Source organism: Ascidiella aspersa, chromosome 7, assembly GCF_963924565.1.
Source record: "Ascidiella aspersa chromosome 7, kaAscAspe10.2, whole genome shotgun sequence".
In the NCBI taxonomy this organism is placed as follows: Eukaryota; Metazoa; Chordata; class Ascidiacea; order Phlebobranchia; family Ascidiidae; genus Ascidiella; species Ascidiella aspersa.
Window position 1 is genome coordinate 21,471,427 of NC_139453.1, and position 27,884 is coordinate 21,499,310.

A 27,884-nucleotide genomic window follows, 5' to 3' on the forward strand; every position below is an offset into this window, starting at 1 on the left:
ATTGGTAAACTCGTCCGATCATAAGCATTAATTTAACTAAAAAATAACACAAACGGGCGCTAAAAGTGTTCAATGATACAGCGCTAAAAGTGTTCAATGGGCAAAACTTGAGATAAATGTTAATAAAAAACACTTAATTTAATCCAAAGTTATTTGACAAAATGACTCAAGTACAAGTCAAGTCATTTGTCCAAAAGACCTAAGTCAAGTCAAGTCATTTTGGTCAAAATACTTAAGTCAAGTCAAGTCATTTAAAAACTGTGACTTAAGTGCACTTAAGTCAAGTCAATGACTTAAGTCATTACAGCACTGTATCGACGTTTTTCTAATATACCGATTCACATATTTTGTCAACCTAATTTAGGTAATGCCATGGTATAAATTTCTCCCGATTTATATCGTCTTTGCAATATGGCCGCTGCACCGCAAGTAACACATCTGTCACTAAAGGCCTCAAAAAGCAAAAAAAAGTTTTCTGTGCGAAATTTTTACGTTTTTTAACCTTAACTTTTGTGTTAACACAACTTGATAAACGCCAATATATCAAACAATGTAGGCCTACACTTTTTGACTGTGCTCAGTGCGTCACACCTCCCTTTAAATCTAAATTAAAGTTTGCATTGTATTTTTTTTATTTTAATTTTTTTATTAATAAAGTAAATAGCGAAAAAACGAACAAGAAAAAGCTCTCAAGCAGCTAACGTTGGTCCCGGGGGTCCGTTTTACCCCGCCTTCCCCTATAAACAAGTCGACAAATAGAGAGAACATCTTAATCGAAAACTTTGTGGTAATTATAAATGTTTCGCGGAAAACTTCATTTGGTGCTGGTTGTAAAGCTTATATATTCCTACAAAGTGTGCCAATTAAGTGTTAGGTCAGAAAACCTAACAACAGAAATGATAGTGTTCACTCCAAGAATACTTTCTTTAGTGTTCGTCGTGATTCTGCAAAGATCCCACCAACAAAAGCTTATATTAATATAGCCTATGTCTTAGGCTATTTGTCTTTCCCACGAAAAAGAAAAACAAATATTGTTGTAGAACTTATGCCCACATAAAAACAGTTAAGGCCCTCTGGGAAGGTGCGTAATATTTCACGGCTCCTAACAAACGATTTGAAGAATGAAATTTAGTTAATGCCTTTCAAGTAGCCTACAATAGTTTTCAAAAGTGGCTTTAGTCAGTAGACTACTGCTTTGGCACTTCCATTAGTAGCCTACTTGAAATAAGACCTTCACTTTTTTCGAATTTTATGGCACTCATTAGGGATGTCCCACAATATTCAATCGGTGATCAGTTTTTGTTACGATACTCGGGTGCACGGGGCGCATCCAGGGGGAGCCGCGCCCAACCCCAACCTGTATATAGCTACTTAAATGCAAAAAATTTCGCGCTTCGCGCCAATCTGGGTTGCGTAAGGTCAAGACATTTTTTAGAAATTTGTTTTCGTCCAAAGGCGTCGTGCGTTTCATCACACCATCAAAAATGGGGAATTTGGCAACTGAAACAATATAAAGGCGGTGTTTCGCATTGCGCCAATCGATAACATCTTTGTAATGTAGGTTTTGTACGTACTAAAACTCACATATGCAACTTAAAACTTTTAAAGTAACACCTATACAATCTAAAATTGTTAACAAGTGAACGAACTGTAGGCCTATATAGGCTAGTGTTCCAAAGGTTACTTCTTTATGACGCCGCGTTTAGATTAACCTTGTGACGTCACGTTATGACGTAACTTTGTGATATCCTCTATGAAAAAGTTTCATGACCATACTCAAACAAATATTTTTAATCCGCGCTTGCTTGGGTGGTATCAGTCCCGATCCGATGCTAGGTTTATATGGAAATTTGAGCAATGATTTGCGATCTAACGAATATAATTCTTCCTTCAAAAGTAATTTCGTGCAAAACCAGAAGATTTAGAAGCAAATTTCTACTAATAATTTGGAAAGATTAGCCTTCATCTATTTTGGTTTTGTTATCGGAACATGGTAGTTTAAGCCAGGGGTCCGCAAATACGGGGTCGCGACCCCAATTTGGGTCGCGGGACCATTCAGTTTGGGTCGCGAAAGCCATATTAATAGAGGCCTATATTTTGTGCTTGTTAATAGAGGCCTATATTTTAAGTTTTCTAATTGTTTCCATTAGTTGATTAGTACACTGGATTGTAGGCCTATACAAGATAGCCGTCTTACTTTGAGCGCGACTAAAATTGTCAGCCCCGTAAAAAAGTCGTGAGTGTTCGTTCGATCCAGATGATGGCAAAGAGCGCTTGCAATCCAACACTATTTTGGCCATTACCACTCCAAACTGATCTGCTTACCGCAATCTGGGTTTACTTCTTGGTATATGTTTTTAAAAAACTTTCTTTTATTTTTTATCCCGTTTCTGTAACCAATGCGTCGTAAGCACGTTTATTGTTCTCTTCGTTACATCGCGTCTTAAAAGAGGGGTCGGCAACCTTCGGCCCGCAGGCCGGATACGGCCCTCCAGTGAAAATCAGGAAATTTAATACGGCCCGCCGAGAACTTGCTGAGTTTGGTCTGGTCCGCGACTTGGTAAAGGTTGTCGACCTCTGTCTTAAAATTTATACTGCCCAAAAATCCTTAGATGCGAGCCTTATAATGTTGAGTTTCCTAAAACGATTGCGACGAGACGTCGGGCATTTTTATTGATTCGCGTCAAAAAATCATTACACACCTTAATTTGCCAGTAATTATTGCACTAAGAAAGCGCAATAGCGGACGCGGGTTGAAGGGGTTATGGCGGGGAATTGGTGGGGCTGCAAGCCTGCAACCAATATTGGTTGCTAAATCATATTTGTCATCCGAATGAGACATTAAAAGTAGTAAAACTCAAGGCTTCTTTTCAGTTGTGTTACAGAACCTTTTCTCTTTAAAAACGCATTACATATAGATCTGTATTAATGAATAGAAACACAATAAATTACTGTGTTTTTTTAGCAAAGCTATTTTGTTAAAAAAAATCGAAGTATTTGGGTCGCGAGACCTCGGTACTAGAAATTTTGGGTCGTGCCAAAAAGTATTTGCGGACTTTAAGCAACGCCTTATACAGGCGTTGGTTTAAGAATATCGGGTATTGGTAGGTGATGGAATGCAAAGTGTTGTATATTTTTAGCTTACCTTGGTTTGTTAATAATAAAGCTTTGGCGGTGGCAAATTTGGTTGTGTAAAAACTAATTGATCACTCAAGCTGCAAGCATCGCACGACGCACGTGCGTTTTGTAAACCATACGTCAAAAAGCTACGGAGGTAATAAAATGATCCAAGATCGCGAACACGAGAAAAATCCTTCTAATCCAAGAATTTAAAAGCGATATCCTGATCAGTGTTGCCAGATTGGCTTTTTTGACGCCAAATTTGCCAAATTTGGCTCTTTTTGAACATGGTTGGCGTCAGAAAATTCACTTAGCTTTTTGGCTTTTTTTCTGGCTTTTTTGTAAACGCTTGCTAAAACTAGTCAAATTGCATAGGCCTACTTTTGTACTACCAAAACTTTCGTTTTGTTCTAAGATATTTTGGGACTCTTTTTCTTTTGTTTTGGTACGTAGAAAGTAACACAACAAAAATCTACAAATTATTTGGGTTAAAGTGCAGATGTGAGTTTTTTGGTGGGGGGCAACTTGAACCAAATCACATGATATGTGTTGCGATATGCGGTATTTCTAGATTTTGCGTTACTTTCTACATATTAAACCGCAAGAGCCCCAATATTTTACACATTTGAGAAAATGGCTCGTACTTAAATTTGAAGTATTGGTCGCTTAATCCGTTCAGTGACAAGGCCCGCTTTATTACTTTTTAGCAGACAGCAAAGGGTTTAGAAATTCCTCACTTTAGGGTGAGATCATTAAACGAAATATTTTTCAATATCAAACTTGTCAAAAAAATATTAAATTTTCAGCCTAAAGGTTATAATTATGATATAACTTAGCTTTTCCAAAAATTAAAATTTTTATTTTGGTTGGTATGTTGTGAACATGGTACGTGTTGAACCTAACAGGCTATTTAATATCATACAAATCAACTTATAGTATTATTTATAGCCTTTTATGTGTTTTCAATATATTTAATTAATGTTTGGCTTTTTCTGGCTTTTTTTCATCCACGGTTTGGCTTTTTTTTATTTTAATCTGGCAACCCTAATCCTGATGAAGTGATGATATAGTTGGGGTACTTTTTGAAACAAAAGTTGTGATTTAATTTGCGAAAATCCCAGGGTTGCCAGATTGGTATTTATAAGGCCAAATTCCTCAAAGTCCGTTGGATTTGGGTTTTTTTAATTTACTATAAAAAATGCATAATAATCAATATTTCTCATATATCGTATAATCTTACAAGATGAAACCATATTCACCATTGTTTAATACATGTTCTATACTGGTTTTATACTCGTATTTTCAGACTGCGCTTACCCTCTAAGCAAGCTTAAAACTCATCAGCTAGAGTTTTTTCACTTGCTATTTTTCGAGATACTTTCAGAATTATCTTTGCTACAGTTTATTAAAATTCCTTACAAGTCGTAAAATATTGATAAATATGAGTATTATAGACATTTTGTTTGAATTATAATGTCAACGCTCAAAACTAGGTATACAGAAATGTAAAGTGTTTACTTTTGTTTGACCAGTAGTCTAACACAACCGCAGGGCATGCTTTCAGAAATTCAGTTGTTGAGCAATACAAGTGATTTGTGGTTGTGCAATTTGGTTCCATTCAAATTCGGTTATTGTGATGCTTTTTGAAGTTATGAGTAAATTTATGATTACATGTCCTCGCGGCCTTTTTTGTCTAATATTTTCCTTGTTTTGGCCTTGTATTATTTAGCTTAAAGACCTTTTGATAGTCTGGCAACCCAGGAAGATCTTCTTATATTGTACGGCTGCAGTTGACTCTTTTATTACTTGGGGAAATGTCGGATCATGAAGATGACTTTGATGGGTAAGTAACATTGTAGTATATGTGATCCAGATTTGAAACTGGATTTTTCGCGGGGGAGACGCAGCTTGAAATTGCGCGGCCGTAATAACATTATTTGTAAAATTTGCACAGCTGAAAATGGAGTACTATACTGAAAACCGTTAGCGCTAAGAGTTTTTTTTGCTTTTAAGCTGACTGTATTTTATGTTGATTTTACATAAAATGCGCGGCTATGACCGCAGCAGAGCTTGTAAAATAGTCACAAGTTTTTTGTTCTGTAGTGCTATATTTACTGCCGCACAAGTTTTAAAAGTGACCGTATTACGTTAATTTTTTTTCACAAATTTTAGCATCATAAATATCTTGTTGGATAATGTCTAAAGTTTTTATTCAGGGATGACTGCGTCAGCGTATATGCTAAACAATGAGGATGCACTGTCAAGTGACAGTATATTGGATGTCTTTCCATATTAGTTTTTTTAATATATATTATTCTGAAAATTTAACTTTGCTATAAGGAATGTATTTAATGTACACTCTGTTTTTGCTTTTCACTGTGCAATTATGTTTTGTTGGTTTAGGGTAACAGTTTTTATTCCATAGTATATGTTTATTGATTTATATTTGTATTTAAATAGCATGCTAATGATAACACCAGTAAAATATACACAATCTCACCATTGAGTAAATAGTCCTGTTGAACTCTTAATTCTACCACTTTGATAAACATTTTAACAATTTTAATCGTATTAGTCCTGCAAAATTAATTGATTCACTTTTAAGTTTGTTTAGTTTTTCAAAACTCAGTTAAGTGACAAAAACATTCAAGCGATGTTTGTATATATTTTTGAAATTTGCAGCTAATTGTTTCATTGGTTGACTTGAGTTGTGTTATAAAGATATGCCGATGATGGAGGTGATATGGAAGATGTAGGCGAAGGAAATGAAATGGAAAATGCTGACGGCGGTGAACAGAGAGTGGAGATTATGGATGCACATGGTAAATTTTTTTCATTATTATATTGAATATTGTTTTTTTTAGTTTATGACACAGCTGATTTAAAGGTAACATTGCTGTGCCAGTCATGTCAATGATGCATTTTGCTTTGTCTTTCAACTATGTTGTTTAGTTATTCATATCTTAATGTCTGGTGAATACATTCACTATGTCTACTACAGGGTTATAAAGAGTGGCAAATAGCCTTAGAACAGGGGTGTATCCAGAAATCCAAAGGGGGGGTCCCGAATTTTCAACTTAGGGAATTACCGTTTTTCCGTCTGACGTTAATGACGGCCTAATATAGTGACGGATATGACGTCATAAAATAGCGATTGTAATGACGCCAAAAAAATCATCAGAAACAGCGGATTAACGTCCAGCAATTAAGCGAACCTTTAGATACAAAGCGAAGATGTGTGTTGTCCACACTCCTGCCAGGCGTCAGCTGCAAAACCACTTAGTGTACAATCGTTAACTTCAGAAGAAAAACAAAAACAAGACCTTGAAATATATGTGATTGATTTTGGTAGATCCAAATACGGGACTATGTTAAATTACAAGTATGTCTGTCGCCAAAATACAAGCATGACTTACACCATGGGTCAGCATCCTTTTTCTAGTCGAGGGCTAAAACCAAACTCAGAAAGGTATTTGTGTGCCGCACAAAGTGTTAACTAAGGATTATGTTATTGAAATGTTAGAACAACTGTGAATCAGGCGGGCCTCACATTTATTTTGCGCTTAAAAACGTGTTTAATTACAAGGAGACAAGTGTTGGCTCAAATGGTAATCTAGTTCAATGTAAGTTAACCTTTTTAAGTCGGGGCACACCTGACAAGGGAAGCGAGCCCAATTTTTTTTTTGCTATAACGGCATTTCGTTTAAATTTCTTTTAAGTTTTTATTACATTGCCGAAAAAATATGTCCAATATTTTTGAATACATTTCCGTTTGTCCACAACGCACTTGGCAGCCTTCCACGACACAATGGTAAAGAAGTGCTGATCTAGTTTAAAAGACAGCGTCGCATTAGTTTAAGACGCATGACTCAATTACATTAAAAAAACACGCATCTTCAGACAAGTTAAAAGCAAGTTAAACCCTGACAAAAACAAACAAAACAACGATAACGTCACTTACAAAAAAAGGGGTGGGACCCAACCCCCAACCCCTGGATACGCCACTGCCTTAGAATAACTGTTTGAAAATTAGGAGTATTCAAACGTATCAAATCTAAATTTTTTAATATTTGTTGGCAAAATGTTTAAAAGACCAACGTTCCAAGGCTATTGTTGTTTTACATAAGTGATTGTTTATAGATATACAATCTACTGTTTTGTTAAATTCATTTGAACATAATGTGATATAGAACTGACAGAGTGTACCTAGGTAACTAAAAGAAAAAAAAATATATTATTACTGTTTTTTTAAACAATCTTATCATTACTTTTTAATTTAAACCAGACTTTGGCCTGAGATAAAATCATAATTAGCATTAATTTCATATTATAAATGCAATATGAGCAATATTGGACTCAAATCACTCACTAGGAAATAAATCGAAAAGGGTCTATGACTCATTTTGCAAGTAATATCCATTTTTAAAACCTAAAAACGTATATATCTTAACATGATCTGTGTGCTTACTTTGAAAATGGTAAAATTGTCCATGAATTGAGGCTCCTATATTCTGTGTGCCAGTTTTAGTTATAATATTTATAACTGGTTTGTTGCAGTTTTCTATTTAAAATATTGATTCAGTGTTTTCTTTTTAATATAGAAGTTGGAGCCATTGCACCATCGAAAAGAATAACTACTCCTTACCTTACTAAATATGAAAGGGCCCGTGTGCTTGGGACAAGGGCCCTTCAAATATCGTAAGTTTATTAGTATATTACTAATGATATACAAAAAAGTTAGTAAATTAAGGTTTTTCTTTTGTTAGCATGAATGCTCCTGTAATGGTCGAACTGGAGGGCGAAACCGACCCGCTCCAAATCGCAATGAAGGAATTAAAGTAAGGAATTATTTTTAAAAACTGATTTTCTAAATATATTTAGTAGGAGTTGTAGAAAATGTGTCTTGTTTATATTATATCTTGTAGAGGCCCTTAACAGTTTAAAATTGTTAGAACAAACCCAACTTAACCTAATTCAAGGTGAAAGATATCACTTATAACAGTATGCTTTTTAATGAATAGAAATATTTTTATACTATTAAAACATGTCTTAAGTCGAATGTTTTTATAGTATAATGTCCATTTATTGAAAAGTGAGTAATTCCAGAAAATAAATTTTTGTATTTTATGTATTTTTTTTTTGAACTGCTACCACTAGAACCCAGTACAAAGTTTGCAAAGAAAATTACAGTTGTTTGTTCCAAGCAAGCCTCATTTATGTTTGCCTGTTTTCAATATTCAAGGGAATTGTTTATCTTTAATGAAATTTTTAAATATGCTTTTAGCATTTTGGGCATCAAAGACAAAAAGCGCCCTGTATATTGTGGCACACTTTAAATGAAAGCATTGTAAACTTTTTTATTATAAAGATGTATTTTGGCGTTCGATTGAATGTATACCATCTCTAAAATATGCACACAATTTTAGTATAACGATTGTTTGTAATATTTCTTCACAGTGGTTCTCAAAGTATGGGTCGCGACCCAAACATTGATCGCGCGGGGTCAAAAAATGGGTCGCTCTATGGTGATTCAATCCTGCGCAAACTAACTTTTTATCTTTCATTTTTCAAATATTTTCAATTCAATCATAACTGAAATATTGCATCATAAACTTTTCACGTGGCTTCAAATTTGTAACCTAGATTATTGCATCATAGGTGGTTTTATGAACGTTTTGGTGGCAGCCAGCTACAGTATCGCCATAGCCAACTAGACTAGCTGCTAAGAAAGCTTTTAGTCACCAAACAAGCCACGCTGATATTATAAAGCAAAAAATTCAGTTTCACCAATTACACTAAAAATAAATCAATCATTTGTTTGTAATCATTCATTGCTTCATATAACTGTGTACTACATCATAGAACTGTGTACTACATCTGGTTGTCTGTGTCTTTTTCTATTTCGTGCATATCAGAAAAAATACATTTATTTTTTTGAGGCTTGGGTCGTTAGATGCTCCTAAAACTCAGATTTGGGTCGCCCTCAAAAAAGTTTGAGAACCACTGTCTTATTACATCCCCAGTCACGATTTTCCCCATTTTTAATCCTCATTTTTTGTGTTTCGCCCGTTTTATACCCCGTCTTTTTCCAATATGCCCCTTGTATCGTAATTTCGCAAGTAACGCATTTGCAACTTAAAACCAAGGTTTTGCTGCTTGAAACCAAGACGCTCGCTCGAAGAACTGAAAAAATTACCATGCCAAGTTTTTTATTGCTATTTGTTTTGCAGGGCAAAAAAGATTCCAATAATTATTAGGAGGTACATGCCCGATGGAAGCTACGAAGACTGGGCGATTGACGAGCTGATAATAGAATAAGAAGCAAGGCCTTGTCCTCAGGACTTCAAACGTAATAAACCCAAGTGCTGTTGTCGAGGATTCCGTAGTGGATGTACGGAAAAAACAGTTTTACGCGCGATGCGAAAAGTAGTACTTTAAATAATTTGTACGCGATTTGATGGTGGATACTTCTTTTCAATGACCGCACTGCAGGTTGTTCTGTATGTTTTTGTGTCACATTTGTGATTTTTCGAAATGTTTCAGTCGCGCAAAACATCTATGAGAACTTTGATTGCACGCTTGTTATTTTTGTATCAGACAATATGTTTTCTTAAATGCTTCAGGAAGGAATCTGTTTTACTAGAAGCACTCTTGCAGACTTGCTTTCCATATATAATTTATTGTGTCATGACACAGATATAACATTCGTCTTTGATACATAGTTCACATTTGTTTGCTTGCATGCAAACCTCTTATTCATCATAGATAGGCAAAATTTTGATTTCACTAAAAATACCTGCAAAATATTTTTTTGTGCTATAGCGCTGATTCCATAGGTAATGCAATTTATTAAGCTGCCTTTTCAAAGAATATCGTTTACTTAACGACTTCCAATTTCTAGAATAGCATCCGGCTTTTGCACTTTGTCACCGGCCAGCGAGCAACACGGTGCTGCCTTTAAAATTGTGAATCCAAGCTAATCACCTTCTTCTTTTACTATTTAAATTACATTTAAATAAATTTTAAAGTGACTTAATTCGGAAAGTTTACAGCAGCTGCGACGCACATCCCTCTGTGGTCAATCTATTAGTCATTTCCTACAGTTAAAAACACCACGGCTTACGTAGATGCGCAAGCGTTTGCTTGCTTGCTGAAACGGGCTTGTGTAGAGTGCTACTGCGGATAGCCAAGCTGGATGAAGGCAAGTGCAGAGGCTAATTGACACCGAAAAACAGCCATGCTGAAGTATGGCTACAACTCTGAAGGTAAGACAAGCTTTCGTTGCTGGTATGATTCATTATCTGTGTTTCCGGTGAAGAGGGCGCCCTCCTCATGTTACGAAATGTAGGTTATTCCAGTATACATGTTATTTCAGGAAGGTGTATACTATGTTCAGGTTTTTGAAAAGATTTATTTTTGAAACCTGCGAATATAGAAAGAACAATGTTTAAGACGTTTTCAAATATTGACTGCATTGTTTCAAAGAAAGCAGAAAAGTTTGTTCGATGGCTGTTCAATTCAATTGTTGCCTGTTGGGAAACACGTGACATGACGTCACACCGGCTGACAGCAATCAAAATAGCTCGCGACTCGAGTTAAAGTATAGACTTAGTCTTCCGACTTTCGTGTAAGTGTAACTGACAAAAGTTGAAGTGGTCCTAAATTATTCGCAGAAGCGGAAATATTGTACCGGTACCTCGCCAACACGAGAAACGTGCCTTCAATGATGCGAACAGCAATCGTGACAAATCAAGTTTAGACAGTTCTTCTGAGTAGCCATCCATAGATGCACTAAAACGCAGCATAGAGACACTAAAAACTACTTTTATATTTTAAGCAGTATTTAGAAAATAGTGATTGTGTATGCTTACCCTAAGATGTGTAGAGCTGTTTATAGCTGGTGATGTCTACCTACTAAGGTTAAATGTAAATTGCATGTCACATGTCACGAATCGTATAACCGCAAGGTCAGTTTGGTAAGAATGTTTGACTAAATTTTTAGTATCAGGTCCACTATATTCTTAGGTATAAACTTAAATCGTTTCTTAAGAATGAATGTTCGGTTAACGTTTATTAAGCATGATAAATCCATTGCTTAATTATCTTCTTGAATTTTAATGGCTCAGTAGGCCTAATCGTAGCCTACACTATTCTTTGCCCAAAAAAACGATCGTCAATCAATTTGATTGCCAGCTTATACATTCGAGTCCGTGATTTGGCACTATGAGGAAATCAGACACGCATTAATCTTCAAAACCAAGAGGTTTGAATTAGTGTTTGTATACCAGCGGGATGTCAAACTAAACTTGGCTGGATACTATTCCAATATTGTAAAAAGCAACTCTAAAGAGGTACAAATTTTTCGACTGGTGTGGCGAGAGTTTACGTATAGTAATGTTTTGGTTAGGATTTTCTTTACCAAGTAACAATTAGAGAATGTGATTGGTCTCCAAATGTGAAAGTAGACATAGCAAAACTTTGTTCCCATTTTGCCAGGGCATCTATAATCGATTTCGTACTGCCGTTTTTCGAATCTGGACGCCAAGTCGAGACGAAGCAGAATCAGAAAGCGACGACGACCCCGAAAACCCTTTGCAAGAAATCTCGTCGCGTTACGAAAGTACGGCGGCAGGCCCGTCAGTGCCAAGGCTGCAGCTAAACGACAACGACTTTGCAGACGACTGTACATTGGTCGCCAGCACCTCGTCAGCTACGTTGCCCAGCGGCATACTGCGTATCAGCAACGGCAAGTGGGAACACTCCGACAGAACCTTCTTTCGACGCGGCTTCTCCAAGCTCCGCAACAGCACCGAACAGTTGCGCAAAAAGTCGCCGAAAAAGATGGCCGACATTCGAATGAGCGACAACAAGACTATTCCGACGTGAGTAATCTGTCTCTATGGTTTTGTGTAAGGATTCTACACAGATTTTAAACTGTGGCCATATAGACGTACGACGTACGTAGGTAGAGCACGGGCCGTCAGCCTGTGTCATATCTACACTAAGGATTTTATGTGATATAAAAGCAGCTTTTAGGTAGTTTATTTAGTTTAGGAAATTACACGTTAGATTAAGCTATTGCGTCTGTGGCAAGTTATATTCCCTCTTTGTCCCATTAAGTCTAACTATAATATACCAATTGGAAATAAGAATCAATGAATTTGGGTATTTTATAAAATAATATACGAGACGATTAATTTAAATGTACTTGGTTAATGGTCTGTATAAATATCACTTCGCACAATTGTTGGTACTCAGTAGACCTTGTAGCCTATGCCAGCTGTGTGGTAATGTTGTAATAGTAACAGTCGAGCCCACAGCATAGTTGTAGCCAAAAACACACATTGTAAGCCAACGCGGAAATGCGCAACACGTCACTATACGTTGCAGCTGGTTTCGGCGACATTTTCTATTCACACTAAAACTTTTGCGCGAGTCATCCCGCGTTTTCAATGTAAACTTTGTCGTGATTTTACTCATTAAGCGATAAGAAAGCTATTGAGGAAACTTTACATGCTCCCTTTTTGTATGTCGTGGATAATGTAGTTGTTTATCTCATAATTAACGAGCCGTGGGCTTTCTAAGAGTAGACAAATGAGACAACCAGACTCCCATAACCCTGTGTCAACATATATCGCTTTCGCTTTATCTGGCACCCCATAAACATTCACATCCTATCTATTCCCATGTACGCCGGATGAACTAACGTTGTATGAACAGATAAACGCGCCTCGAGAGAGCTCACCAGACTTGAATAAACGAAGAAGTAAAGACTTTCGCTTCAAAAACTCTGCTTACTGGCTTGACGAGCCATTTCGTAAACGAATGGTATCACATTTAGTCGATGTAGAGACAAATTGATTTGCTAATTCGTTAAATGTAAGTTTTTTGCGTTTGGAAATCTCTCTTTTTATTTCTTTAACGGACCGCGTGACTCAGCCTTAAACAATGCAACCAAAATATATTTGTATTATGCCTTAACATGAAGCTCTTGAAAGGTATGGTTCGATTCCCTGTATTTCAATATTAAACGTGGTTTATGCTTGTGCTGAAAATCCTTCGATTTGTTGCGCACAGTTCACTGATGAGTTTCCCCTTGCGATGACGTTGCAAAATGCCTGGTCTAATTGATCAGTTTCCCAAAGTACTTAGGCTGCACATGGCCATACGACTTAATTACAAGTCCACTACAGCAGTGCTTTCCAACCTTTTTTGGTTTGGTGAACCCTTAAAGTTTCTGTGACGAACTCATGCACCCTGTTCACTTAAAAGGTAACCTGAGGTAAAAAGCGATCTGAACAATCATTATTCTTAAAAATGTCATCATGTTAATTAAACCGAGCGGAGTTGCCGAAGTTTTAATATTGTCTTTGAGAGTTTCGTACTGGTGCACACCATGCATATTTTGACGCACCCTAGGACCTAGGTGCAGCGTGCACACCGGTTGAAGAGCACTGCATTACAGCCTGATGCAACAAAAAAACAAAAAAAAAAAAACACGCCATATGTTTTTTTCTGATAAACGGATATATTTGTTCGCACAGGGAAAACTTTCTGTCAAGATTAAACGACTACAACACGTATTGCGAAGGCGGCCCGGAGAGATTGGCGAAGCGGCAAAACAGAAAAGGCGAACTTGTGGTGGAAGGACTGCTTAATATTTACTGGGGATTGCGAACCGCTATTCGACTACAGGTAAAAAAAAAGCTTCTCAAAGGTTGTTCTCTTTCAAAACTTCTCTTGACTTACGGCTCTGGCATTTATTGACATTTTCATCAAACGACGATCTAAAAAGAAGCATTAGTCTTGTAGCCTTGTTGAAGTGTTTCAAAATGGATAGGTTTTTGTCAACGCATACTTTTGGCGTGCCAAACTGGTTTTTAAATGGTATCAAGGCTGAGAGGGTAATTGATAGCTTTTTGTCGTGATAGGGTATCTTCCGGGTGTATACCGGAAAACTGGTTGTTGTTGCGATTTGTAATCCGCTTGGATATTACGCTGTTCGGCGCCGACGTATCAAAACTTAAAATATTTGTTATTTTTCCGCTAATATTAAAATTGGGTAAATATTTATTTTTTGGGCGATGGTCCTTTCCTCTATTATTATTGACCGTTGTTATTGGCCCTACTATAGTTTTACAAACATCCACCACCTAAAGCATAATAATGTATCTATATGCAAATTAACCTAGACTAAATATTACTGCCCGTACATTACCTTCTATGGTCTTTCTGCGGTTTACATATAGTTGGCATTTGCAAGGCACGCTTTTCGCGTACCGCAAACCGCCAATTAAATGTCATTTAGGCAACTGACCGCGACATGCAATTAGCCTAACAGATCTTCTTTCGTTTAGAAAATTCTTAGGCGTTTACCTACGCCAGTGGTCTCCAACCTGTGGGTCGCGACCCCAAGCGGGGTTGCCTGAAATTTTTCTGGGGTCGCCATAACTTACCATATTTGTGCTGTTTTAGTACGATTTACGCATATTTTTTTTAACGACGTCACACCAATAAACGTGACCGAGTACATAGCATAGACAAGCTTTTCTTTCCTCTTCATCCGGGATTCTTAAACTGGGGTCCATGGACCCCCTGGGAAAAATAAAACGGTTTTACAATGACTATATTAAGACTCCATGTAACTTTCACATTTTTGGACCGAAATCAGCAGATTTATGAAGTCTATTTGTATTGTGACGTAAATTTATAACGACACTTTTAAAATTTATTTGCCTTTTATTTTTGCCTTATACAAAAAATGTTAGGGTACCGTGGTACAAAAAGAACCCCTGTTCTACATAAAATAGGTGTTTAGCTCTTGAGAGCTGCTGAAAAGATTTCTGCAAATGAATATTTAATTTTGAACTTGGATGCAATTAATTTACCCGACTCCGTCCAATTTTGTGAGTTAACTACACTCTTCCCGTTTTCAACCACATGCCCTTGTTTAACGAAATTCAGCGCAATGAGCATATTAAAACCGAAACGTCGTAATCGCTTGGAAATAGAGCATGAGGGTTATGTTTATGCAAAGTGGAGCCGCGTTTTCAAAAATTGGTGGATATCATGCAGGTGCAACAATCACGCTAAATGCAATTTAGCGTTCAAATAAATTGAAATTTGTTCGTTCGTGTTCTAAATTCAAAGTCATAATTTAAATAACACTTGCTAAAAGAAATCATTTTGGAGCACACATATTCGCTTGATTTTTTAAAAATCATAATGTAGAGATAACCGAGTTTCGCGCGAAGCGTGAAATATTTTTGCATTTGGGTTGATAAAATAGGCAAGAAATTAGGCACAGGAGAATTGATACTGGACATCCTAAACACTGTTCCAGGATTATTTAAAATATTTTTATTCCTATCTGAAAACTAAAGGGGGTCGCAATGTAAATTGTGATTCCATTTTATTTAAATTGGGGTCGCTTATTAAAATGGCTGGAGACCACTGACCTACGCGCAATCACCTAACTTTTTTTCTTCTTCATATAAAACGTATAATAAACACTTAGTGACCTAAAAAATCTAGGCAGCCATGAGGAAACAGTGTTTAATTTTTGACAGCTTGCCGACGACGACGAAAAAATCCGGCCTCGGATTTTCGGAGGAGGAAACTCGTCTGGTGGCGAAGGGTAAGCCATGATTTCATTGTTATTGTGAGTCTGGCGTATATACTATCGAGACATTATGAAAACAGAGCAGTAATTAATATCATAATACTATTGGAGGTAGAAAATTGTTAAATTTTCATTTACAATTTAAGCTATATAAAGGGCATACAATGCTATATACACACTTTTAAAAATGACTAAACGTAATGATTAAAGATTATATTTTTTCTAGAATTGGTGAAAACGGAAAGGACTCCAGTGGTAGTAAGTGTTTCATATACACCATTACATTTCACGTAAACTCACGGATCATCAAGTTAATTTTCGCATTACATTCAATTTATTTTAGTGAAGACAACTGTCAACCAAGCTTATATTTTATACCGTTATTATACCTATAGGTTTAGATCTGGAAAATGCGATTTGGGGAAAAACGCGACAACGACGAACTGAAAAACGTCGGGGTGCATTGAGGTTAAAGGTGCCAGACTTGCATTCGACAAAAGGTTGGTTTACGTTAGCGTTAAGGCGTAATGAGGTTCGTTACCGCGGCTCTTTTATGCTATTCTGTTGAATTAACAACAAAACATTGATAATTATCGGCGTAAACAGCAGTATAGGCGTAAAATTTCACATTTTCCATGTGATTTCGTGTCGAGTTATAATGCTGCATTGGTATTGCTTGTATTTTTCCAACTTGAAGAGACAAAAGTCGTAGGTATTTCCAAAGGACGCGTTTTAAGTGGCTACAACCAGTAGAGGCTTTATTTTTAAAGGTAGAGCTCTCTAAAGTTTGGTTGCAGTTAAAACAATGTAAGAAACTTTGTTTGAACTTTTGTAATGGGTAGGCTTGCCATACGTCCCGGTTTAGCTGGGACAGTCCCGGTTTTAAGGCCTTGTTCCGGTGTCCCGCCCGGTTAACCAATTTGTCCCGGATTTTTCAATTTGAAATTTACAAAGAAAAAGTAAAACACGTAAAAACTCTTGAATTAGTCATTTACCAATTCTTTCTTAAAACTAAGTAATACTTTTTACTTTTTTAGTTTTTAAGGCTGCCAAGCAATTTTTTTTTAATCTAAATTAACTATTTTTCGAGCGGGTCTGTTACCGCGGAAAATTCAGATAGAGTTTGCAAAGTTTCGCATTTAATGGGCGGTTTTAATCGAAACCAATTTTCAGTTTCAAACGAGATTTTACTTACGTTGGACGCAATATGGTACAGCGATTACGTATCTACTTAAAGGTTTTACGTTTGTGAGTGGGTCCAAAAGCCTACATACTTTGTTTTATTGTATAAAAAAAACTGTTTAAAGATAGTGATTAATCTCACAACACTAAGAATTGAATATGTTTCTTTAAAAATTGCTTTTTGGTTACATACTTTGTTGCATTGTATAAAAAATATTAATAGCAATTATAGCTGCGTGGAAATAAAAATCAAAGTAGGTATATTGCCTTAATTAAAGTTAATTTCTTTTAGGTTTAAGAACTTCTTAAAGTATGTTACTGCGCAAAATTTAAGTAGAGTTTGCAAAACGTCGCCATTTAAAGCGGCGGTTTAAATCGTAAATCAATTTTTTTTAATATTTAATAGTTTTAGGAGGCCAGCTTGGTGGAATCTTACATTTTGTTTAACCTATGCTTAAGAATGATTTGGTACGGGGAATTCGAATTTGTTATGGAGACAGCGCCGTTGCCAACATGTACGGCCTAAAATTGTTGCTGCTTTCACGAGTGCCGCATCCTACTTTAATTGTAGAAAGTATTTACTGGACTCATTGTATTCACAATACAGAGCATTTCGGTTACAATTTAAATTACTTGACAAACCACCCTTAAAAATACCCCCTGACAAAATATAAAATAACCTCAACCCCGTTAAGTTAATTAGTTGCATTAAATTATTTTGTATTAGGTCTACATTCCGGATTTACGTTTCTAAAAAATGGCAAGCCTAGTAATGGGGAAATTTACTATTGGCTTAACATCGTGTGTTTCGAAGTCAAAAATTTAGGCTACAACCCGGAAATGTCACAACTCTACCATTTCTAGCTGTTAAGTTTGTCATTTGCATGTTTTCCACTGTACGTCCGTTGCATTAGCACACACCATTGCATGGTCACTATTCTTTGATGACAATTTCGGTATGTATTTTACAGCCAGACCACAAAACTGAATGTACATGATTTGATGGATCTGTTTATTTAATGAAGCTGGTTACAAAGTAACAACCGAGAATTTACAAAAGGTTAAATGTTTGTTCAATTGCCAGAATTGATACAAATACACTATTGTTTGCTTTGACAGGTTGTACATTACTACAATGTTTTTTTAAAAAATCACGAAATTGTAATACAGCACTCAATCTAATAACAGTATAACAACCTTTCACGAATTTAGTAAACAACAACGCGCTTTGATGATTATAAGTTTCAAAGTAATATTATAATGTTGCTTCCACTGTGATTATTTTTTTTATTTTTTCTGCAACATATTTAGTTGTTAGTTCGGCCCTTTTAAATACCAACCTCGGAAGGAGTGTTGCTTTTGGGTTCTTTTATTTAAAATTAAAATAGTGTAAAATTGGTTATCATTCAAGTATCCCATGCTTTTCGTTTAGCTTAAGAAAAACAAAAATCAAATTGTAGTTTTTACTTTCTATCAACAATTCCCTCCACATTAGGGATAACGTTTTAACACAGTCTTTACTATTTTCCTCATGTTTAATTATTTGGGTCCGGTGCCTATATTTTTGGCAGCCCCAAAACTATCTCTTTGCCACTTCGAAGTAACGTGGTCCATTTAGAATATTCGTAAGCAAAATAAGCAAAGTTACTTCTTGAAGATCATGGGAGTGGAGATGAACCGGAAGTAGATGACGTCGAAGGCGGTTTAGCTCGCACAAGCAGCGTCATCATGCGGAAGAAAGGAACGCGGAATTTAAGGCATCGAGCCTCCATTAACGGACACGCGTACAATTACAAGGTTAGTGTTAGTTTTACGCGTGTAGATGATGCTATGCCATAACTAGAAACGAATTAGTGTTAATTAGGTTTACTTGGTTCTGTCGAATTTAAAAGTTCAATGATTGGTTACAATCTGTTCCGGTTCTATACTTACTTGTTATTTAAATTGGCGAAAGCAGTATTAAGATAACTTTAATTTTCGTTTAAAAACGGGAAAAAATGTCCTTTTTACTCGTAAAACCAACCAAAATCAGTAATCTAACTTTGTTGTAGCGAGGTACCAAACGTCGCAACATGCATTTCTAAAACTCAAAAAATAAAATAAACTTGACAAGCCTTCATCTACCGCCTTGTGTTATGTTAGTTTGGATTAGGAATATAATATATGTTGTTTAACATTTTTCTCTAATGCTAAGTTTACATAAATGACAAGTCCATGTTAAAAAATATTAGGGCTCCTAACATGGACTTAAAAGAAAAGAAACACTTGTCTGAAATAATCTCAAGAAATAGGCTTAAAGGTCTTTTGCTTTTCCAGACTTCAGTATTCACTCCAGCCTTTGGTTCTGTGACGAAAGTTCGCGTGACAAGCCAAAACAACGCGCAAACCGTGATCGCGAAACTCTTTGCCAAGTTTCGCGTCGAAAATTCTTCCGAGGACTTTTCGCTTTACGTGGTTAAGGAGACGGAAGGTATATATATATATGCACCTGCTCCGGTTTTGCACGTTTTTGAAAGTGTGTCGACTGTTTTCATTAGATGCACGGCATTTTTCAAGTCAAAAATCCTGATCACCGTAAATTATAAACCTATATACAAAAACTTTTGTCTACAGTACATATCTTAGAACTGCATTTAAAAGTTTTGAACTGCGTAAATGATAAAAGTCTAAAAATTATTTCTTATTTGGCTGCAGCAGTTTTAACTTCGCATTAATTTTTGTGTTATTTTAGTTGAATATTCGAGCCTCTTTTAAGTTCAGGCATATTTTAATTTAACCCAGCTTACGTGTGAATGACGTTAGTCGTCATACAGTTTTGTAAAATTGGCTAGGATTTCTTGTAAGTTAAAATTTTAGTCTGACAGCAGTGTTGTAAATAAGTCATTTTAAATTGACGTAAGTCCCAGTCAAGTCATTTGTAAAACAACTTAAGCCCAATTCAAGTGTTTTTGAATAAATAACAAGTCAATTCCCAGTCCAAGTCATCAGTTGACAGTTAATAGAGTTGGATTTGCTGCGAAAATAAATTTAATAAACATCTATAACTATAACCATAAAAAAAACATTAAAAAACACTTTTTTTAATAAAAGAGCGTCGTGAGCTGCCCGGCGACGAATTTCCTCTCATCAGCCGAGTTCTGGTCGGACCTAACGAGAAGCTGGGAAAGATCTTCCTGCAGGAAAAGAAGATGCACAAAGAGATCAGCCCGGAGGTATGACGTAAATATGATTTCAATGAAGACAAATGTTCCTATACGCCAGGGTTGATATTGAATTAAAATTTGCACTTGTCAGTCGGGCTGCGGAGTCGGACTCAGGACTCGATTAAAACCAAATAAAACTACCCGCCCCGAGTTACAAGCCAATATTGAGTTTGCCCAACTATTAAATGCGTATAGGACTTTTTATCATGTTAAAACAACTAAAACTCGTTTAAAAAACGAGTGAAAATGTATGAACAGACTTCGTAAAAAATATATATTGCATATACTATGCCTAAAACAACGGGTTTTTAACTTTAAATTTCACTTTTTATATACATGTCAGATTGTCAGTGGAGCAGTGATCGACAAGCACAAACCTGTTTCTATTGCAAAACGTCGTTTGATGCATTTCATTTTTAACCATGTTTGATACGCTTTTTTAATTCGACTTTGTAGTTTCGTGTAGGCCTACTGTTATATATTTCGGCAATAGTTATATGGTTCAGTGTTTGGCATTTGAGATCATTTGTCGCAGTTAAAATCGACTCCAATATACGTCTGATAACAACAATTAGCTTTAGCTTTTAGCTTTTTTAGTCACTGGCCAGTCGAGCAATTGGATGTTAAAAGCATTCAGAATCTTAACTCCCGGTTCCTGGGTATCAAAAAATATTTTCCCTGTTTTCGTTTAACTGTTTAAATTCGCTAGACCAACTTTTTTGAGCCATGGAACACTTTATACAGGGAAATAGTTTTGCGGAAAACTTTTTACGAAAGTTTATAAATAACGGTTTAAATTAAACAACGGAAAAATATTTTTTTAATTCCGTTTTATTAGTGCGATATCTAGACCTGTTTGGATGAGAACAAAATATGGCATTGTGGTTGTATTCTGGTTACTTCCGCAGCAACAGTCCCTCGTAATAAAAATCCTATATTATTACACACCGAGTATTACTGTTACGCAACAATAAAAAGGAAATCACGATTGAAAATTCTAACTGATGGTGGATAGTTACTTTTATAAAACATAACTTATTACGCCGATTGTTTAAACCAGTAACATGTGATCCCTATCCAATCATTCATTATTTTTGCGGAAAACCTGACAAGGCTGAAATCTTTCACTCAGCACTAGTGTTTCGCGAAACAACGGTTGAAAATCACTGCACTATAGAGTGACTAATTGTAAACCTATTTTGAAATAGTGTGCATCCGTCTTCAGATGAGTTTAGATATAGCAATAAATTATGCACAACGCATCATTTTTTTAAAATGCTGCTTTTGTTCTTTACCTCGCGCAATGCTGTACAGCCATTTTAACTGCTAATTTACTTCAGGTGGCGCAATACATCAAGCTCGACTCTCGAATCTTGGGAGTCTTTCTTACTAAATTCTCGGAGGAAGAAGACGCTCAAATTAAACGGATGAAGAAAAGGTATTATTGGAAACTTTTTGACAACACCCAATGCCAAACTGATTTTAGAAATGTAAACGTTTGGAAAATACACTATGCTCCATTCGACTGTGGTAAATCATAAAGCAAAAGCAAGACAGGTGTTTTCATATTCAATGTTGGACTGATCACGAACCACGCCCATTATATTTACCAACTATAGCTGCTTTTTGTTTGTTGTCGTTCTTATCACTTTTTAGTTTTGAACGTTGTTTCGCGCATTCTAACTCTTTTTGGGGGAGGTCATTTTACTTTGCGTCTTGTTGGCCGTGTGTGTCATTGCCTGATAAAGGCTTTCTGAATAGTTAGCCGAAACGTTGGATAAATAAATAGATACCAGAAGAACTTATTTTCAGTATCTGATTTTTAATACAGTTTTCATTTTCAAATTCTGCACACTTTATTCTCTTATTAAATTGTAGCATGTATAAAAATTAACAATCAACAATATCCTTGTCAGATAAGGCATGTATCGGCATTAGAGATACGATAAATGGTGTTTCGTGCAGAACAATATTATAATCTGTCATGTGCAGCACCAATGTTTAAAAATGTCGCCTTTGTGCAGATTTGATTTCTACCGCAAGATGCTTCGCAAGCGAATAAAGGAACTGAAGCAAGAACAGCAAAAGTCCTAATCCACCGCACCGTGACGTCATATGTACTCTTGCTTGACCTTGAACCTGGGGTCGAACTTGGAGATGACGTCATGATCTTCGGGTCGTTGTTGGCGTGAGCCGACGATCACAAAGATCGAACCGATGAACCAGAGCAGTCCGAACGCCAGACAAATCTGCGACGATCAGACAAATGAAAGCTACTTTTATTAAGTGAAAGCCTTTTTTTATTTCGCGAAAAATGTCTAATAAGGGTATATAATGGCTGTTTGCCGTGCGACTGCAAGGAAACATTGAGATTTTAACACATCTTTATGTCCTGAAAACAACAGGGCAGTAAAAATCGAACACATCATTTTAGAAACTGTGAGTAGCAAGGTCTGCTGACAAATGTGTTTAAATTTCAAGAAAAAATGCGCCAAATAGGCAACGGCTTCGTTTCTTACACATGTTTATTACGCAGATTGACCCACATAATCGATTGTACAAACCCTGAGCGATTTAGCCACCCCGGCACTCAAGGTAGTTTTACTAACCCTTTCAAACCAATTTTCAAAGGCGAAGTGCGAATACACACAAAAATTATTGTAATATGGGCCTACAAACCTGTGTAGCCTCACTGATACTATAAGCCAAAACGTCATTTCTTGGACCAATCGGGGGTGGAGAGGTCATTACATCTACCATGAACCAGCACGCAGTTGCTATAGTGCACATGGCTGAAAAACAAACACTTTTACTTTACATCAGTATAGTTTATACTTATATTATTGAACTTAATTCTTTGATATGCAATATACTCTATGACCTTTATTTTTTTAAATCCCGTTGCTTCTTCTGTGCTATTTGCAAATCGTTTTTACGTTTGAGTATTTAAGTTGCAACATTTCTGTACGGCGTTTAACGCAACAGGAAAAAAATATCTCGGCGAACATTTTCTATTGAAGCCATCTTCTTTATTGTTTGCGTGCAAAACAACATACTAATTTACTGAGAAATTTTGCGTATTCTTCAAGTGCGTGACTTGCTGTTATATCGAAAGAATTAAATCTACGAAATAATATTGGTGGTGTAAAACTGACAAGTGGACTGATAACTAAGTTTACCAATGGCTGGATTTATGTCAATGTAAAGTTTTAGTGTTGTGGTTACTGGTATGGATAACTGATTTCATTATTTTGCGTTTAAAATTTTACCGATCTAGTTCCTTGTCCCTGCACTATCATTAACTTAAACAGGATTATCTAACTTTGCTAGCTTCTTGGGCCACAATAGTATTCGCAGATTTGTCGTGGACAGGGCTGGATTAACCATTAGGCAAAATAAGCCTGTGCTTAGCGAATCCAGGGAAAGGGGGCACCATAAAACAATTATTGTCGGATTTACAATAGATTTGTTATATATACTCTAATCATTTTTAGATGACAGATTTAAGGCAAAATAAGCGCAAATTCATAATTTATACAACTGTTTTTAAAAACTAATATTTTTAGTTGTTAAATAGTTCAGAACTTTAGTAAAATTGAGTTTTGAAGATAATCTGATTCAAGGTGGAAAAATGTTTTTGATCTTATGTTTATATTTAAATGAGAGAAAAACATTTGCGCAAAGCACAACAAAACACATTTGTATAGAGTTTGTGTGGAAAACTTCATTAGAGAATGCGAAGTGTTACGGCCCTTCGAGCCATTCCCTCAAAACGATCTAACGCGCACCTAAAGGTAAGCAAGATTCGCGCGAAGCGCAAATGATTTTGCATTCCAGTTTAGTTAAAATACACAAGCAACAAATAGTTTCGGGGGACATTGTGCTTGTACCCGCCTTTTTGATCCGTCCATGACACTCGTAAACAATTAAATACGACAAGCTTTGGATCACGACCAAATAATTTAACTTTATACATTGGCTGTTCATAATTTATTAGGCCTTGATTAAACCTCTTAATACTAAAAATATTTAGGAATCACTTAGTTTAATGATGCTCGTGGGCCACAAATAATGATGCCGCAAACCAGATGGGTTTGGACCGGCCGAAACTAAATAAACTTTGACAAATAGATAAAGTTGCTAAAGTTGCCACGATAACAAAGAATACACTTAAAAAATCAAATCAATTCCAAAATCAAATCAACAGGCAATTTACGATGTTCGGTCGAATGATTTACTTTTATTCACTGATTTCGCTCTAAGAATAATCACCATGCGACGTTTGTCGGGCATTCTCGTGGTTATTGCATAACAATGCCTAAAACAAGCAGAGGTCAAAGTTGGATTGTAAAGAAAACATGCCTTCGAGCGCGTAACTAAGGTAACCCAGCGTGTTTGTAAACTTATCGGTTTGCACGGAAGGCCGCTTCTCACCACTGTTGTGCTCAAAACGCACGGCAAGCGGTGGTTGGAAGTCTCGGAAGGCAGCTATTCCGCCGACGCGTCACAACAAAGCGTCCTAAAACAGCATACGAAGGCGCAAAGATAACACGGGGCAGCCACCAGCCGTCACATTTCAAACAATTTGGCAGGGAAATGATCTTCGAGTGGCAAGTGCGTCGCCACGTTTCGGAAAAGCCCTCAAGGCTTCTTCTCGGAAGCCGCGTTTTTTTAGTCCTTTAAATTTTATTGCCACTTGTTGTCTTTGCTCTTTTTGTGTCGCCGACGAAGGCGGCTTTGGGTCATATGCGGGTAGGCACGACCCCTGGCCCTAAGAGCAACTTTCGAGCGATAAAGTTGTGGTTATGCGTATTAAATGATGCGCAGCAAATTCAGGTGTGGTGTACTTGACTTCATGGTAAAACTATTTCCGCTTTTATTTCATAAATTACCTTAAAACACTAGAGAATCTAAGGGCGACTGCAATCTGTTCCAAAAGCTACAGAAAAACTCTCCAATAAGCGTTAAATGCGACAAAATTTTCCAAATTATAACATTACGGCAAAGCTAAGCGATTTTTCCTAAAATATTTTCTCCATTGCTGATTCCACCAGACTAAACAATATCCCATCTCATGCGGGTGATGTAAGTGTTATATCTTCGAAACCGCGTGTACAGCAGGGCCCTAATAGCAGGTTGCATAAAAGGCAAAGTGCGTGTAGTAGCAATATAACGACTGTGCGAAATAATATTTGGGTAGTGTTTCTCTATCTACCTGACACGAGGAACATAACCCCGCTTAAGGATGCCAGTTTCTCCTTGGTCCTCCTGTTGTCCGGCCCAATCTCCGTGCACTTAAATCCAAGCAGCGTGAGAAGTCCGGCCACAAATCCGTTGAGAATGGCGAAGACAAGCAGACTCCGACAGGCGACGATTACCGCTGGTGAAACAGAAAGGCAAAGTCTTTCGGGCAGTCTGGATTAAGTCAGACGAATCAGCGGGAAAGCCGAATGTGGGCCATAAACAATCAGTCAATGCGCCACGCCGTGCGGCGACTTAAAACCACAGTGCACGATAACTTGTCCTTTCTCAAAGGGATTGTTTGGTTTATCCGTCTGGATTGGCGGGATAAGTTTATGGGTTTAATCGGTAAGAGTAAGAGGGTTGGGCAACGGTTAGAAAAGTTTAATTGGACTGGGTAGACTGCAGGCTGCCGCTGGACGCCGCAGTCTATGCAACACATGTGTCGAAAAACTTATTTTAGTTATGTACTAAATAAATGAATTTATACTGACCCAAAAGCTATAAACAATCTATTCTATAGACTGTATAATGTGGGTCAATTCCAATGCTTCTTCCTAATACGAAATGCTTTAAATTGCAGCCTTTCCCGACCCATGGTTACGACTGCAGTAGTTCACTTGGATAAATCTATTGATTTTTAATCTGAGCACGATAGTTTTCAAATACACAAAATAAAGTCGCATAAACAATATGACGACGCGCCTAATGTTATACCCATTTAAACTTTTATTGTGTCACTGTCTTATATTTTTGGGGAGGGGCTTACCAATAGTTGAATGAAGAAAATCGGGTCGGTGTAAAGCCTCATTGTTATACTTACGTTTAGTTTTGGGGTCGCCACAAACAAGTGTTTGATAAACAGTGCTCTGTTGTATATTGAGAAAATCAATATTTCTTATAAAGGTTTCGATAGCCAACTTGGACTTTGAGTTTTACGAAGGTGGCGTAAAATTGCTTGACCAATTGCTTTAGATGCGAAACTTAACGTCTTTGGTCTAGGTATCTTAGAAAAACGTGCAAACTCCTAAATCCCAAAATTACACAATTCTTAACTTTATTCGCACACTAGATCTAATGTGTCGGTTCCATGAACCCGTCCAAACAAAATGCATAAAAAGTAAGCGCAATATACTTTAGTCTTTCTTGTCTGAGTCAAAATCACAATCTTTTATAAGTTCTAGTCATTAATAGAGAAATATATTTCTAAAAAAGGATGCTGGATTCACGAAATATATTTCTTTATTAATGACTAGAACTTATAAATGACTGATTTCGACGGAGACAAGTCATCATTAACGTGTAAGGGCGAGGAGATATCTTCATATTTTACAAATTCAGTTTGCCATACTAAGCGCAACTCCAAAACTCATGCTACAAGTTACAAAACTCATGCTACAAATAAACCAACTCACGACTGAGAGAGGACAGGGGCCCAGATATGGGGGTGCACTGCTTCTGCCCGGACGGCCAGACCTGGCAGTTGTCCCACAGTCCGGCTATGTTGCTGATCGTGTCCAGGGCCGAGTGGTGTAGGCCCTCCTGCGAATTGGATTTCCACTTGTGCGACAAAACCACGCCCACCGCGGCACCCCACGAACCCATGCTGAGAACCCAGCCTGGCAAATTGACATAAGGGTTAACGGGGACGCTTCTTAACCTACGGGTCAGGCCTAAACATTGATTCAATGTTTACCATTAAAATATATAAAAAACGAAACCATTTATAAGCCATAAACAGTGTTAAGAAAATTCCTTTAAGTAAAATGTGCCTTAAGATTTACCATAATATGCGTTTAGCAAAAAAATATTTAAAGTTTAATAACTCCTTCCAAACAGGAAAGTCTTAGTGCAACAACTTTTTGAGAATATAAGTCAAAAATGGTTAATTTTGAACATCTCAGTACAGAAGCTGTTTCAAGACTTTTACCATTACCCCTTCAAGGTCCTATAGCAAACAGTTAACCGTAAATGTCTTTAGGAGCATTTTTTATTAAGATAATATGTTTTGTAAACTGCTATCCACCTACGATACCCGAAAATGACAAACAAATGCATCTTTATGACAAATTTACGACGCCCAAAAACCACCATATCTGAAAAAATTTAGTATCACTAGAGAAAAAAACACAAATCAAGTTTTAATTAAACCACCTTCGAGAAACTAACATCATTTAAAATTTGAAAAGTCGAGGTAATAAAGAAACGCTTTTAACCAATGCTTTAACATCAACATAATAGTGAATTGTTATTTAGAAAGTAGACATTCTCACCAATAGCTTGAATTATTGTTTTTGCCATTTCTTGTCCGTCGCTGACACCACACAAAACTCGACAACTAAACTTTCGCTCCCTTCGACCAATACGTTAAAAGAGTTCAAGCGTTCTTCTTTTCTCTCTGCAATAGTGGAAACTATAGATATAGGACAGTCGATATTATGTGGTTCTCAACCTTTTTTTCTTTCGTGGCCCAATTTCGATGCACAAAAATTCTGTGGCCCAATAAATTTTTATTA

General features: G+C 36.6%; 3 protein-coding genes across 4 annotated transcripts; 2 read left to right on the forward strand and 1 right to left on the reverse strand.

Moving 5' to 3' along the window:
* Positions 1 to 4,934: 4,934 nt before the first annotated feature.
* LOC146138303 (DNA-directed RNA polymerases I, II, and III subunit RPABC2-like) lies at positions 4,935 to 9,438 on the forward strand. The gene is made up of 5 exons (XM_083393656.1): positions 4,935 to 4,963; positions 5,842 to 5,942; positions 7,725 to 7,818; positions 7,887 to 7,958; positions 9,351 to 9,438. The coding sequence occupies exons 1-5, from the start codon at positions 4,935 to 4,937 to the stop codon at positions 9,436 to 9,438; spliced, it is 384 nt and encodes a 127-aa protein (XP_083249782.1).
* Positions 9,439 to 10,297: 859 nt separating this feature from the next.
* Positions 10,298 to 23,189, forward strand: LOC146138304 (ras association domain-containing protein 2-like). 2 transcript variants are annotated; one of them, XM_083393628.1, is made up of 11 exons: positions 10,298 to 10,385; positions 11,617 to 12,002; positions 13,665 to 13,815; positions 15,690 to 15,757; positions 15,969 to 16,000; positions 16,138 to 16,242; positions 18,582 to 18,721; positions 19,241 to 19,394; positions 20,015 to 20,136; positions 21,468 to 21,565; positions 22,152 to 23,189. In XM_083393628.1, exons 1-11 carry the CDS (start codon positions 10,368 to 10,370, stop codon positions 22,219 to 22,221), a joined length of 1,344 nt encoding a protein of 447 aa, XP_083249754.1. In that variant the 5' UTR covers positions 10,298 to 10,367; the 3' UTR covers positions 22,222 to 23,189. The 2 variants fall into 2 exon arrangements, with proteins under 2 accessions (XP_083249754.1, XP_083249755.1); XM_083393629.1 differs by lacking the exon at positions 16,138 to 16,242.
* Positions 22,239 to 27,669, reverse strand: LOC146138305 (claudin-19-like). Its single transcript, XM_083394561.1, has 5 exons — positions 27,642 to 27,669; positions 26,784 to 26,987; positions 25,343 to 25,507; positions 22,807 to 22,919; positions 22,239 to 22,376 (listed from the first exon to the last, which is right to left on the reverse strand). Exons 1-5 carry the CDS (start codon positions 27,667 to 27,669, stop codon positions 22,239 to 22,241), a joined length of 648 nt encoding a protein of 215 aa, XP_083250687.1.
* Positions 27,670 to 27,884: the final 215 nt, after the last annotated feature.